General features: G+C 37.2%; 3 protein-coding genes across 4 annotated transcripts; 1 reads left to right on the top strand and 2 right to left on the bottom strand.

Annotated features, from left to right (window-relative positions):
* Positions 1-3,482: 3,482 nt before the first annotated feature.
* LOC107265078 (NAD-dependent protein deacetylase sirtuin-1) lies at positions 3,483-9,716 on the bottom strand. Its single transcript, XM_015734079.2, has 10 exons — positions 9,460-9,716; positions 8,518-8,650; positions 8,207-8,432; positions 7,572-7,787; positions 7,281-7,488; positions 7,021-7,179; positions 6,085-6,361; positions 5,086-5,960; positions 4,846-5,001; positions 3,483-4,752 (listed from the first exon to the last, which is right to left on the bottom strand). The coding sequence occupies exons 1-10, from the start codon at positions 9,605-9,607 to the stop codon at positions 4,652-4,654; spliced, it is 2,499 nt and encodes an 832-aa protein (XP_015589565.1). The 5' UTR covers positions 9,608-9,716; the 3' UTR covers positions 3,483-4,651.
* A 435-nt stretch (positions 9,717-10,151) lies between these two features.
* On the top strand, positions 10,152-12,864 carry LOC107265080 (40S ribosomal protein S24). Of its 2 annotated transcripts, none has more exons than XM_015734081.2 (4): positions 10,152-10,241; positions 10,603-10,671; positions 10,966-11,289; positions 11,926-12,176. In XM_015734081.2, the coding sequence occupies exons 1-4, from the start codon at positions 10,239-10,241 to the stop codon at positions 11,935-11,937; spliced, it is 408 nt and encodes a 135-aa protein (XP_015589567.1). In that variant the 5' UTR covers positions 10,152-10,238; the 3' UTR covers positions 11,938-12,176. The 2 variants fall into 2 exon arrangements, with proteins under 2 accessions (XP_015589567.1, XP_015589568.1); XM_015734082.2 differs by lacking the exon at positions 11,926-12,176 and adding an exon at positions 12,731-12,864 and having other exon boundaries at positions 10,153-10,241.
* A 79-nt stretch (positions 12,865-12,943) lies between these two features.
* Positions 12,944-14,067, bottom strand: LOC107265079. The gene is made up of 3 exons (XM_015734080.2): positions 13,909-14,067; positions 13,552-13,755; positions 12,944-13,453 (listed from the first exon to the last, which is right to left on the bottom strand). Exons 1-3 carry the CDS (start codon positions 13,976-13,978, stop codon positions 13,095-13,097), a joined length of 633 nt encoding a protein of 210 aa, XP_015589566.1. The 5' UTR covers positions 13,979-14,067; the 3' UTR covers positions 12,944-13,094.
* Positions 14,068-14,697: the final 630 nt, after the last annotated feature.

Below are 14,697 nucleotides of genomic sequence, written 5' to 3'. Positions count from 1 at the left end.
AAAAGAATCATCCCACACAGCATGCAGCTCTTGAAAATTACTTACTATAATGTAATATATAATTTTTCAGAATGTATTATCATTCATTATAATATAAGATTAATATATCCATACGCATGTCCTACAAGAATCATCTAGTAATACGTGCATCAAGAATCACCTAAATAATCTCTGAACTTACGTGCGAAAACCATCGTAACAATTATGTTCGATATTTTGCATAAACTTAGTGCTTATCAGCGACGAGAAAAAAAAAAAATAATTTCGTAACGATAGCCAAAGATCAGAGCAATAGTCGTAAATGAACACAATCGCTAAGTGGTTTTCAAAATGGACGACACGTGTTAGACATTATACGGATACGCATCGAGCAAGGATTTATACATAATTAACAACTTTTAATAGATAATACGGTAAGTTTCACAGAGTGGTTATTTTGTTACGCTAGGATATCGCTTAACGCACCAGAGACCGAGCTCCGTGGACGTGGAGGGTAGAAAAATAGCATCGGTCCCAATTGCCGATACACTAGAATCATCTGATTACAGCAAGAAAGATCCTTGGTAACCGAATTGACTGTTAAATTCTGTACAAGCCTGACAGGATTAATGCTCCTGGATGCAATCGGTTCTCTAGACTAGGTTATGTTTAATATACGTAGCACTACATTATTCTTCTATTTGAAACTATTAAATATATCTTATTGTACCTTCCGATCTACAAGAGTCGACAAAATTTGGTTACGAGTGTTTTCGTTATGTTGCAGAGGGATTGTAAGCGAGGAAGGACTCGCGGCGGGAAAGTACAATTTGAAATATCCGTAATAACGAAAGAGCCTGCGCAACGGACGTTGCGCGGCAAAAGCTCAACGGGATCGCGCATGCGCGAAAAATAAAACTGAGGTGACGGAATAAATAAAATGCTAGCGGTATGTATCATAGAAAAATGTTTAATTTACGAGGTAAGCTTATACGTTAGTAATACCAAAAGAAACAGAAAAATTCTTACAACGTTTATAATAAAGAGAACATTTTTATAACATTCATTACATTAAATAACAAATTATAAAAAAAAAAGTGAACTTCAGAACTTCGCCACACTGATCGTACCGTGTCGACTGGAATGCTCGCGATTACTGGACGTCCCTTTTAAAAAATTTTTTTTTAATTAACTAAGGAATAATTAACGATAGGAATAAGAATAACGAGACCCGCGCAATCTCGAGCTCCGGTCGGCGCGCACGATGCTACACGCTATTCGCTGGATATTAAAAATAATAAATATTTACACGTTATACACCTATACAAAAAAAAAAAGGGGGAAAAAACGCAAGAAAGATGAACAAATAAAAAGAGAACAAAAGGTTGGTACGATTGTCAAATTTTACAAGAGATCCTAATTACTCACATTAACGCTTTCTCTTTCTCTCCTTTATCCTTATCCATCTTATCTCCATCATTCTCTCACCCTGCATTTCAAATTTTACAGGATACCCTCTCGCTCCCACGCAAGGGCGCCAATTTCAAACGGACCTGCGAAACTGCCAGCGACATTCTCACCGCCAAATAACGTTGCTTGCGCGTTTCAAATAAATAAGAGTAAGGAGTACAGCTCCTACGAAGAATAAAGATAAAGACAGAGATGAAGAACCAAGAAAAACAAAAAAAAAAGAGCGAATAATAAAAAATATAACACCTCGCATCCATATCTCTTCCACATAAGTTCTTTCGCATAACGAAGATAAATAAAAGCCGTATGTACAAAGCAAAAATTATGACCTTCTCGTCTAGTAGTATAAAATCAATTATCCTTATCGTACACCGTGAGGAACCAAAATGTCAAAACGACACAATAATCAGCCGCAAAACTTTTCATATTCATCCATGCCCAAGAATTCCACGCATTTTTCTTTTCCACATTACAATCAGAGAAAATTTACCAATCAACGTACGCCGAACGTCTTTCCATTGAATCGAACAGTACAATAAATTCACGTATCGGTGCAAATAAAGAATTCTTGTGCAATCTACATATAATAAACGCACACCTAAGCGCATATAAATCTTATTACGTAAATCTAATAATCTCGCCTCTATCGATAAATCTAATATTTGCGGACAGCCGGATTGGTCTTACGTCCACAGTCGCCGCGAGTTCGTCTTTCGCATTTCTCCATGGTTAATCTACAATATAGTGTATATACATACACACTTGCACGCAACCTCTTTGTTCCTTATCAATAATCCTACCGCAACAATTTTCAACGGAATCGTTTAACAGCTCGACATAGAATCAAATCCTGGTATCGCAGTTACATGCGCGGACACCATGAGACTGATTCTTGCGTATCGCAACGAGCAAATATATCGGATATATATAATATACATGATACAATATGTTATTCGCAAGTTAAAAAGAGCCGATTCGTCGACTATCGTTGCGCTCCTCTAATTATAATTCATATTAATTGTTCCTAATCGCTACGCATATTTATTTTTTCTTCTTTCATCGTCCTCGTCGCCTCTCTCATACACACACTCTTTCGTATATAAAAATAACACGCAATGCGAAGCTTATCCAACATTGCTTTGTACATTCGCCCGTGCTCCAATGAAACTGAAAGTCCAACCTAACGAATTCTAAATCATTGCCAAACCATTTTTTTTTTGTTACGACTAATCGCGTCTCTGTAGAAAAGTTATTGCTAAAGCTTAAAATATATATATATGTATGTATACCAAGTAGCAATTGAAATGGCCTGGTAATGCTACTACATTTTCTTAGATGATGCAGAAGACAAAAAAAAGTCGTTCCGTACCACCGCAAATAATCCATTTGTACAAAATTGATTATCAATTTTTCCTTATAAACGGAAAAGAAAAAAGAAAAAGGAGTAGAGAGTCTCTTTCGCGATGAGTTATGCAAAGAAGGAAACAAACCGTGCAGTTTTCGCTGGGGTCGCGAAGCAACAGAAAAATTTTTGCCCAAGGTAATTTTTGCTCTCGTTCTCATATTCTCTTTCTCTCTCGTTTTCTTTTTTTCCTTTTCCTTTTCTCGCTGGCTTTACTATCTTCCAGATCGCGCGGCTTAGAATATATTCATACCATGTGTACTTATAACGTGTATCAATTAGACGCTCGTGCAAACGAGTGCCTGTCGAAGAGCTTTAGTCGAGGATACTTGATTCTCAAATAGTAAAATAGGTATTGTATCTTGTCCTTACGGAATACACGAGTCGCCTGTGAGCCAGTTTTATATAATTCGCGCCGCTAAAGTAATTGGTGATGCGAGTCCCTTAGATTCTAATATGTGATTAGACGATAACGAATAATTATACTTTAAAAAGAAGAGAAACGGAGGAGGAAGATATTAAAAAAAAAAAAAAAAAAAAAAAAAAAAAAAAAAAAAAAAAAAAAAAAAAAAAAAAAAAAAAAAAAAAAAAAAAAAAAAAAAAAAAAAAAAAAAAAAAAAAAAAAAAAAAAAAAAAAAAAAAAAAAAAAAAAAAAAAAAAAAAAAAAAAAAAAAAAAAAAAAAAAAAAAAAAAAAAAAAAAAAAATGATACCTTATTCATATATACAGACAGTCACGGATAAATAAGATGAAAAAAAAAAGGAAAAGGGTAAATTAGGGCACGACCAGTCATTAACAGAGAATTGGTACTTTACCCCTGTTCCCCCTATATCCTTTTTTGTTCTAGGTCTAAGACTACACAGGCTCCGATGATATTCTCGATCAATTGATTTTTTTTTTCTTTGGGATTTTGACAAACTTTAATTCTTATTATGGGCACACCGTCAATTATTGAGGTTTTAATTTAATTCAGTACTGTACAGCGTATCGCATCTTACGCAATTCGCATAGATATCCATTAAAATCGTGACGATAGATCATTCAGATCATCCTAACGTTAATTAATCGATATCAGGCTCGCGATTCGATACGCGTACGTTGAAGGTTTTCGTGAACAAAAAAAAAGTCATAAAATGTTATTCGTAACTTTTTATGACTTTTTTTTCTGTTTGGAGTAATTTGATTTTGAAGAATCATACCTTGTGTCGGCGAATGGATACTCTATTGACTTTTTTACACGGTACTGATCGTATGAAACGCGATATTAGATTTATATAAAAAGAAAGGTTCATTCGTTCGACATTTAACTTTATAAAAAAAAAAAAAAATATCTAATTTACTAAACGCCTCTTGATGATAACGGCGAAAGACGGATCACCCTCTGCCATGTATTTTTACGACAAAGTAATAACAATCTCGAACTCAGTAATAATTTAAGACGATCGCGCATCTTTATCGATTACTTTAAACTGAGAACACCAATATTCAGGTTTCCAGTGATAAATTCAATTTGATAACGTAATCCTGATTTTTGGCTAATTGCCGAACATGCTCTTCGCGGCCGTTCTTCGAACGCACCTCTCGTCAACCCGACTTAACGAAGTCGAGGCCCGACCTGCAGCTTCTTATCAGGATTCCTCGATACGCAAGTATATGCGTAAATTGGCGGTTCCTGTGACCGATGCACCGGTGGGACTTATTCTGTCCACTGTTAACTTCGCGGCCTCATTCAGTCCCAATGAAAATCCGTCAAAGTAACAGCGACACGAATTGACTATTAACTCCGTGGAGACGTTAGGACTTAACGTTGTATTTCATTGGAGGGATTACTTGCCCAGTCCACTTCCTCACCATCCGCTTCGGCATCCGCGTCCACTTCTTCGGAAAATTCTTCGTCGGCGCCTGATACGAACGAGTCCGTTAGAATTTCTATTTTACTTGTTTTTTTTTTAAATTATATCCTTTACGCAGTTAATGAAATAATCGATTACTCACATGTCTCTTCTTCTTCCTCGGACGAGGTGTCGCTGTCGCTGTCCGAACTGTCGGAATTGGCAGAGAGCGAACATCTGTCGTAGTCGTCCAGATCGGAGTAGATCTCAGCTCCTGGGAAGATGTACCTTCCGGGTGTCATTTGGTAGTAGGAATTTTCTATAGGACAAAGAAAGACATAAATACGTTAATTCGATACTCGGAACGAACCTGTTTGGGATTCAATTCCAGAAGAAGACGTACCAGGTAGTCTCTTGGCAAGACTCTCTTTTAATTTAGGTTGCCAGCAGCGCCTTTCCAGGTCATGAATCTTTGATACATCATTGTTGTCAGCGTTGGTCTTTCCATCGGTGCTGTCAATGCTATTGCAACTGTCCCCGATGCCGGAGTCCAGGGCGGAATCGATGGACACGTGTCGTGGCTTCAATCCTGACTTATCGCAATCTCCCACGAGGATTCCATCATGCATTGCCGAGTTCACGTTCTTCCTGAAGGTAGTGATACCGGGAGATGATGTCTCAGACTCCTGTATTATCTCAATACCAGAGTCCCTTGAATGAAGGTTCATCATCCTAGGTACCACGTGACACTCCTCCAGGTTCAGAATCTGTCCATTGTTCTCAGATGTCGATTCCACAGATATAACACGGTTGTTCCGTGAAATCGAGTCTCCCTTGACTTCGCTATTCTCCAAGCCCTGACTCGTGGGTGTGTCCACGAGTTCTGTGCCAGGACTACTCCCGAAGTGCATCCTCTTTGGACTGCTCTCCGCGCTGGAATCCCCAAGCCTCCTCTTGGGACTTTCACCAAGCAATGCAAAGCTTCCTTCCACGGTGCTCTCCATGTGTCCGGCATGAAACGGCGAGATGCAAATATCCGTGCTCTCCATACGCTTTGGCGTGGTATTTGCGTTGATCATCAGGCTATCCTGACTCTCGGTAGACAGGTGGTGGGACTTCAGATTGACCTCGACACTGTCCTGAGAGAACTCGTGATTCGTCATGGTATCCTGACTCTGTTCCCAGGAGTCGTCAGCAGTGAAGCGAGATGGCAGGAGTTGAGAAGCTTCCTTGAGGATGTCGTCGGCCCAACAGATCTCGTTGAAGCTGTTTCCCATTCTGCCCCATCCAAAAGAGCAAGTGAGCAATTTCTTTTCTCCTTCCTCGTGACCGATATAATCGGTAGCTTCCAGAATTTCTGGATAGTAGATAAACAAGGAATATTTATTATCGTTATACTTACAAGTGACAGAGCTGATTGATGATGACGTCGCCGTCACCCAAGAGCTCGACGTCGAACTTCAGGTGCGGCAGCGACTCTCGGTTTATGAGAATCTGTGGAACGTGCGACGGAATGGAGGAAGGTATAAGCGCTACTGGCCGAACTTTAAGCGACGAGCCGATAACAATTAAGAGATCACAGTCGTCCTTGTCTTTGGCCATGGCGTCGTGGAAGGCGTCCGGCAGACCCTCACCGAAGAAGACTATATCCGGCTTCATAATACCTTGCGACACTAGATCTGAAAAATTCATTGGGCCAATGTGCATTTTCTTTGTTTACTCAGGATTCCACGTAACACGGTGAACACGCGAATTTCGAGGCTAACAGGGTACGCGTATTCCTTTCTCATTCTTTCTTTTTAAGTATTACTCATGGGTCTTTGTTTATTTGCGGGTCTCTTTCTCTCTCTCTCTCTCTCTTGGTTTCTCTTTCTCTCTCTCTCTCTCCCTCTCTTTCGCTTGCTTTTTTTTTTTTTCTAAAGTTTGACTGTACATGTGTGATTATTCAAAACTAAACTGTAACAATTCTTGCGTTATTGGTAAGTAGGACACAAAACGGCATTTAACGATTATTTGAAGCATTTTTGTAAGTTTACCTTTATATTTGCTCATTAACAAGCGAAGTTTAACTCGCAGTTAAGATTGACGGTTTCGACTTATGTGTGGATCGGTATAAATGGCATTGTCAGATAGCGAGGACGCATTCCGAGAAGAGCAGAGAACGTTTTCTCACGGCCATCGACTCGCGACACGCAATAGGAAAGGCTAACGGCGGAAACTATCACTAGATAGCAAACTTTCCGTACCATAGAAACTGACAAGCCACATTATGTAATACTGCAAATAAATATAATAGTCAGCCGAATGTCGATTGCGCTCGCGGTTCTTTTCAACTTACCTCTGTAACTCTCGTTCGGATTCCCAACGGCAATGGAGGGTAAGGCGTTGGCTCTGCATTTTGGACACATGGGGATCTTCTGCGCGAATATATCCTCCCTGATGTCGTCCGCTCTCACTTGGTATTTACACTTGGTACAGGATGCTGTGGCAAAGGATCCTAGATAACAGAAATAACAGCCACGTTCAAAATTTGAAACAACCTTCACAGAGTTTATTCCGCTTTTACTATTGAGTCCCTTCTGAAAGATTTTCACTTACCGTGGCACTCTATAACGTTCTCGATTCCAGCTACTTGCTCCAGGGTATCGATGTTCTGCGAGTAGTTCCTCAGGAGCTTCTTGTGCTTGTCCAGCATTTTGATGAACCTGTGACAGGGACTGGGCTTGAACTGTCCAGGGTAGATCTCACGTGCGAATTTGTAGAATGGTCTTGGGTCTTGTCCGAAGTAGTTGATGTCGAACATTGCCTATAGCATAGCCAATAAAAAATTTTGTTAGCCTTCGGCACAGATGTATTTAAGTAATAGTAGAGACTTGGTATGTTAATTACCTGGGGATCAGGCAAGTCTGGAAAGTCTTGTGCTAGTCTGGAGTAAATGCCATCTCTGCTACGGAAGTCTGGTATTCCACAGCTGACGCTAACGCCAGCCCCGGTTAACACTATGATTTTCTTGCTATTCTTTATTAGTCGAACGACGTCCGTCAGGGTATTTACGTGCCTGAGTTTCTGTCGCCTCGGCTGATCTGTCATCACATTCACGATAATCTGCGACATAAATTGCAATCGGTACTTAGTCGCGCTGTGTAACACAGGCTGGAGTAAATCAGGTTGGAATTTTTGTTGTTCCTCTCTTAGATGGCTATATAGTCGAGGATGCGCAATCAATGTGGCTATTTGTATAAAATAATGTTATGATATTCATATAATTTTTTTTAACGATAAATAGGAGAGAATGTAAACTTTCGACGGATGCAACGTTAAAATCTGAAAACCTTGTTGCTTGATTAGGAAACTCCCTACAAACTCAATACATTATTAGGAAAAAAAGTGTTTATCAATGGATAGTTTAGATAAAAATAATCTCCAGTGTCATTGATAGATTTCCATTATTAAGCTAACACTTATTGTGAAGGTAATAAATTGGGAATAACGATTATGCTATAATATCATAACTTTTTACAAACCTTCCATAGTGTGATGTCATCAACTTCAGGAATTGGTTGAGAGTCCATCAGTAGATGATTAAGAAGATCCCTTGGATTTGCTCCAGTTAACATTTGCTTATGGACCCAGGCTGAAGCTCTCCACTGATGACCTTCAGTCTCTCCTGACAAATCAGACAATCCCGATAGTTCAGACAGATTAGAAACTGTTGATGAAACTTCGTCCTTCTCATCTGCAGTGTCAAGTCTGGAATAACATGATGAATGGATATGGTTATAATTCCTTTTCATAACATAATTTGTGAATGATTCATGACACTACAAGTACTTACGAGCAACCAGTATCGTCGCTTGTTGAATCTGTACGCGTCGGTGTTGATGTCAGGTTTGTTACATCCGGTGTATTAGGGACAGATTTTGAACCATCACTCAACTCATTGAAACCACTATCACCACCAAGAGTTTCTGTATTCAAAAATATGTATCGTATTGAGAATAATAATAAAAAAAAGTATCAAGAAAAATAAGTGCAGTTATGTAATAAACTTTGAAGTAATAATAAATTAAAGATACATAAGTCGCAGGTAATATCGGTAATCAATGAAAGTACGCCAAACATTCCTCAAATTAATAATTAAAAAAAGAAAGTGTGGGAACAAGGATTAAGGTCGTTATCAGAGGAATAATGTTACCACATGAGAGTTACAAGAATTCAATAAAACTTGTCGATTTAACCCAACTCAATGTATTTTCTCGAAACAAGGAAACATTTTGAAAGAAGTAAAAAAAAAAGTTCAACGATTCGTTGTAATTCCTATAATATTTAAGATTGACAGCTACTGTCAAAGGAATTGGCGCGCGCCACAAAACGTCAAGTTCACATTTTCTTTTATTTGTGAAACTTGTGCCATCTGTGAACGCCACCAAGCCACTCGCTCAGTTCCGCTGTCACTGACCCTCATATTCCCGCTAGAGATGTCGACGAGCTAGAATTCTCCCGTTAGACCACCTGGCCATTGCAAATAATCGCGAAAGTCATAAATTTCATGGATTATTTCTGTCCGGTACAGAGATATCATTCCAAGGATGAACAAATTGGAAAAAAAATTTAGGTGAAATTGCGACGCACCCAACCGACTGTCATGGCGGCATCGCCCCCCACAAAACGTCGAGAAGAAACGGTACACGTATATGAGTGGGCGGCCGCCGTTTTCGCCGCCATCTTGTAAAATGAAAATTTCAACAATTAATTGGCCATATTTTCGCGAAAATACCTTCGAGATCTTCGTCTGGGGACTCGCGGGACGCCTCGCGATCCACGAAATCGAGTTCCGCGCCAGAAGATGTTCCGTACTCGTCGCAGTCGACCTTCCGACGTTTCGCTGGGGACGAATATTCTGGCAGCTCCGAGCGCGACGCCATTTTCAACAGCAATGCAACGCGTAGTTCGAAGCACGGCCGCAGCTCCGGCAGAGGTCGCCTAGTATTCCCCACTTACACCCCCACCGAGCACCACACTATTTCTAAGCTACACATCTCACGCGTTTCTCCGCCATCATCGTCACTCGTCCTCTGAGGACTAGAAAATGGGGAATGTGGCAACATTGTCAGCGACTTTCTGACATTAATGATCTGCACTAGAATTTTGGTTTATATTTCTTGTCTTCAGTTGTCTATTCCAGTAAAGCCTAAATTTCTTATCAAAATTTCTTTATATCACACTGGGATATTATACAGTGGCTTTTTTGGCATATCTAGGAAATAATATTTCGAAAAATACTTTAATAGTCAGTTTTAAATTATACTAAGCGTATAAAAGGTATTAATGCGTTACGTGGCCATTTTGGGAGATAGAACAATAGAGAAATAATTGAAAAAGCCAAAAAATGATATAAAAATTGAGATTGAAGATGGAAGATGTTCTAGTTAATTTTTTCAATGTGACTCTAAAGGTTGGTACTCTTAGGACTTCCGGCTTCTGCAAATTTTTCCCGCGGACGGCGCTACATGCTTCCGTTAAAGCCTTTTCCAAGTGGCACGATAATCGGGCAAGATGGTATGTATTTCGAATCCAGGAAATAAATACGAATCGCTGAAAAAATGATGTGGTTATTGAAGTTACATTAAAGAAGATTGTTTTTCTTAGATGATGATACTAATATGTCAGTCAGTGTCTTGTAAATTTATATAAAATTAGTGTTTATCGCAGAACTATCCGACATACTGGGCATGGGTAAACACCGAGTTATATGATGATTCTTTTATATTTCATTTGATGTTTCGGTGAAAAAATAATCGAAAATGGTGTATTTTATTCATTCGGTTCAATCCGCGTTAAAACCGCAATTTCTGTTGACAACAATGCAGCAAGTGTTGATTGTAACCTATAAGTGATGTGTTTTGAACGTTTGTTACAGACCGAAGGAACCGCTACGATCAGAACTAGAAAGTTTATGACTAATCGGCTATTATGCCGAAAACAAATGGTAATTATGTTTTTTTCTGTATTATTTTGAAAAAAATATGTTATTCTTGTGTAAATACCTATGTTCTTTGACAGGTATACTTTGCGAGATAATGATTACTTGTCTACTTGCATTTCAGTTCCTTGACATTCTTCCGTTTTAAATAATAACTATAGGAAATTATATTTTTAATTATATTTTATGGACTTTAATTATATATACTTAGGATGATTACATCAGAAGTACAGATACAACTTTTTTGATATGATTGTTTGTAAACTGTGTATTTAAATGATTTTTTTTTATCTATTCCAGGTCGTAGATGTGTTACATTCTGGCCAGCCCTCAGTTCGGAAAACCGAGATCCGGGAAAAGCTCGCCAAAATGTACAAAGTGACACCAGATGTTGTTTTTGTATTTGGTTTCCAAACTAATTTTGGTGGCGGTAAATCTACCGGTTTTGCATTGATCTACGACACTCTAGACTTTGCCAAGAAATTCGAACCCAAATACAGGCTGGGTAGGCATGGACTTTATGAAAAACAGAAACAGACCAGGAAACAGCGTAAGGAACGCAAGAACAGAATGAAGAAGGTCAGAGGTACCAAGAAGAGCAAGGTTGGAGCAGCATCTAAAAAGGTATGTTATAGTAATTTTTTTTTTTTTTTTTAATATCGGTTACATCTGCTCGTGATATTGATACAACACAACATAGTCTTTCTAATACAAAAGTAATGTTGCATATGTAACATGCTCTGTAGTTTAATCATTTATTGATAAAAATAATTTGGAGTGTTCATCAATATCATGTATAATTATTTAAATATATTCATTTACTTATGTGAGATAGAAATTTTTATTTGGTATGGGTAATCTATTAGTTGCATGATTTAAAATAAAATATCTTTTTATTCATCTGGTAATGGATATTATGCATTTATAATCATTTAAACATGGGTGTAAGTCAAAAAAACTCATTTGGCATCAGGAGGCTATTTCTGTTATGCATGACTATAATTATTTCCATTATTTTACAGAAATACTATTTATTTTTAAGACCAATTAATCTTTTCTCTTTTCCAATACTTGAAAAGCTTTACTGCTCTTCAAAAATTTATTTAATATTTTAATTTACATTCATGCGAGTCTTAGCATTGTTCTGTAATGTTCATTAGTGATATTTACTAAGGGTATATTGGTGAACAATGAATGTTTCATAATTTTAATTTATCTGTGCATGCTCTGGTGGTATACGTTTTTCTATTCAAATTCTAGGCAAAGAAGTAGTCAAATACTCATCATTTGCTCTGCGAGCATCAAGACGGGATGGTCTCATATTTGTGATGTTTATACGTGGTCAGCATGTCTTCACAACACTGTTATCAATAGATTCTGTTATATCTTCAGTACTAAAATTCTTCTGCTTATTAAGATCATTCAGTTTATGAACGTCGAATTATTAAAAGAAAAAAAAAAAAGAAAAATGGACTGCTTTAGTTGATCTGAATATTTTCTTAGTTTAAAAACTAAGAGATTCATAAGACTTTATGTTCCGACAGTAGCTTTCTTCCATATTCTTTAGCTTTTTTTTTTGTAAATTATTATCTCCTCTACTGTAAGATTTTCATCTGCTACTAGACTATGCTTTAATTCTGACTTACTTTTACATTTTGAAATTTTCATTCTTAAGAATTGTTTCTCAAATTTATCATCGCTTATATTAGCATTGTACTGTGGTTTAAGGTAATCATATTAGCAACATTTTACATGGTGATGGATTTTCATTTACAATAAACTTTGTAAAGGAACTACTATTTATAACATTGCTAACTCTCACATTAGCAAAAATTAATTTTTCTCTGCAAAGCTATTGTGGATCCTTTACAAACGATCTATAGATTTCATAGTCATTTCTTTAAATTTAATTAGCTTTTGCATGTTGATCAAATCATTTAAATGTTATATTGGTGTCTGGACATTTTGTAACACAACAATCTTCTGAACTTTTCATTGATTTTATTAATTAAGTGAAGACAAAGATTGTCATACTGATTTGGGCGAACACGTTTTTCTCTTACAGTAAGAAAAACCAGCACACAACGTGAAGACCACAATTTGTACATCGGCGTAAAAATTATTATAATGTGTTACCACCTAGCAAGTGATATTTATAATAAGTTTTGCGCAATAAATGCCCATCCTTTGTGATCAAAATTTTCAGTTTCATTATTTGATTGTGATTACTTCAAGAAACTCCAATCTTTACTTTCTAAGAAAAAATAAAACTTTCCAGTTAAAAAATTGTATTAGCTCCGTCCGATTATATTTATTTGGCATTACATACTTAGCTATACAGTTCTAAAGTACAGGCAGAAATACAATTTAAAAGTTTTTTACTTCCAACTGCCCGACTATTTGTTTACCCAACATTTGCATAGGTCTACTTAGTTTTTTGGAATCACAACCTCCGCTTCTGGTGGATTAATGTTGCTACCAGTTTCATTTTCTTCAGATAATTCCACCTCTTTAACAGAAGTTACAAGACTAAGAATTGATGTTGTTTCTAAAGTAGGTTCGACTTTAGGTAATTCAGGTTGCGTTGTTTCAGTTGTGATAGAATAGTCAAAGTTTCCACGATTTCCAGTATCTAGTTCTATCCAATCACCACCTTCAGTAGTTTGCAAATTGGTTTTATCCCAAGTACCACTGTAACTGAAGTCATTGGAGGAATCACTCTTCCTGATAAAGTACCAGTTACCAATACGAAATCCCCAATCACGTGCCGGATCAAATTTTACATTAGCTGAATAAGAAGAAGAATCACTCATGAATTAACAGCGCAAGAAAGTAAGAAGATAGAAGAAATATATTGAAAACATACTATTGGAAGTGAAGACTCACCAAGATCCACAACAAAACGTCCAGGACTCATCAGGCGATCTTGAAACCAACCAGTCTGCACTTCCTGCATCTCACGAATCTGATCTGGCTGCAGGCCTGGATCAGGCTGTCCAAGGACCCGATCTTTCATGTTCTTGAACCAATCACGAATTCCTTCACCGAATTGAGCATTGTGATGTCGATCAATTCTCACTCTAAAACTTTCTAGAACAGATTAAATGGGGATGATCCTCGTTCTCGTTCATCACCAAAAAATTGCTTACAAAACCATACTGCGATAAACAGAGGTTCTTTTCCGTTAATCAGACATTTTTATAATTTACATACAAAATATTATAATACAATAAAGATACAAACCGTCATTGGGCAATCCAGCTGCCCTGGCGACCAACAATACCCAGCACAAACTGAATGTTTTAAACTCCATTGTTCATCCAAATGAAATGAATTACGTCTGATATCGTGAACTCTTTTATAACAGAGCAACGGAAGTGCATGCATCTCGTTATTATAATATTGGGAATTACAACTCGCTATTGTGCTGCAAAATGATGCTGACCTTCAGTACCAGGGATTACTCAGCTTGACAAGTTCTCCATTTTACTGTTTAGATTTTATACTATAGATATAATATAGCTGAGTTGTAGGACTCTATTGGTAGATTTGATTAATACGTCAAGAACATTTGGAACCAGACAATAAAGTAAGGTCAGGGTGGACCTTGACTTGAAACTCATATTTAAAAGATCAAGATGACTTTCCAAAGAACTTATTTTGTGGGTTGATTATGACTAATTTAATTTATCAGCATTAACTCCGTAATATTATATAATAGGCACAATTTTATATATTAGTCAATCTGTTCTCTTGCATTAACCAATTGGTAAGTATTGTCATAATGAGACATACTACAATTCTTTCTACAATGTTTTTAGTATCATCATTTTTATAATGATAAACGGCATGCTAATAAAGTTTGGATAATTCATCTGTTACTCATTCAAACGTAAGTAGAGATGTCCCAAGTCACATGCTTTTATCTCTACTCCAAAAGGATTCGTTGCAATTTATACCAGTTGCAGTCATGGAAACTGATTACCTTGTTCGTTTAAATAAACAAAAGCATATATTATTAGTGTGTCAAAG

Source organism: Cephus cinctus, unplaced genomic scaffold, assembly GCF_000341935.2.
Source record: "Cephus cinctus unplaced genomic scaffold, Ccin1 Ccin1_scaffold0215, whole genome shotgun sequence".
In the NCBI taxonomy this organism is placed as follows: Eukaryota; Metazoa; Arthropoda; class Insecta; order Hymenoptera; family Cephidae; genus Cephus; species Cephus cinctus.
This window is presented reverse-complemented; position numbering and strand designations above follow the sequence as displayed.

What these genes read in the sequence shown, in the direction of transcription:
- LOC107265078 (XM_015734079.2), bottom strand. Translation starts at nt 9,607, where the DNA reads ATGGCGTCGCGCTCGGAGCTGCCAGAATATTCGTCCCCAGCGAAACGT. An exon ending in ATGACATCACACTATGGAAG is followed by an intron (nt 7,788 to 8,206) that starts GTTTGTAAAAAG and finishes TTTATGTCGCAG; the next exon opens with ATTATCGTGAATGTGATGAC. An exon ending in CAGACTTGCCTGATCCCCAG is followed by an intron (nt 7,489 to 7,571) that starts GTAATTAACATA and finishes GCTATGCTATAG; the next exon opens with GCAATGTTCGACATCAACTA.
- LOC107265080 (XM_015734081.2), top strand. An exon ending in TATTATGCCGAAAACAAATG is followed by an intron (nt 10,672 to 10,965) that starts GTAATTATGTTT and finishes TATCTATTCCAG; the next exon opens with GTCGTAGATGTGTTACATTC.
- LOC107265079 (XM_015734080.2), bottom strand. Translation starts at nt 13,978, where the DNA reads ATGGAGTTTAAAACATTCAGTTTGTGCTGGGTATTGTTGGTCGCCAGG. An exon ending in AGCTGGATTGCCCAATGACG is followed by an intron (nt 13,756 to 13,908) that starts GTTTGTATCTTT and finishes AATCTGTTCTAG; the next exon opens with AAAGTTTTAGAGTGAGAATT. An exon ending in ACGTTTTGTTGTGGATCTTG is followed by an intron (nt 13,454 to 13,551) that starts GTGAGTCTTCAC and finishes CTTCTTATTCAG; the next exon opens with CTAATGTAAAATTTGATCCG.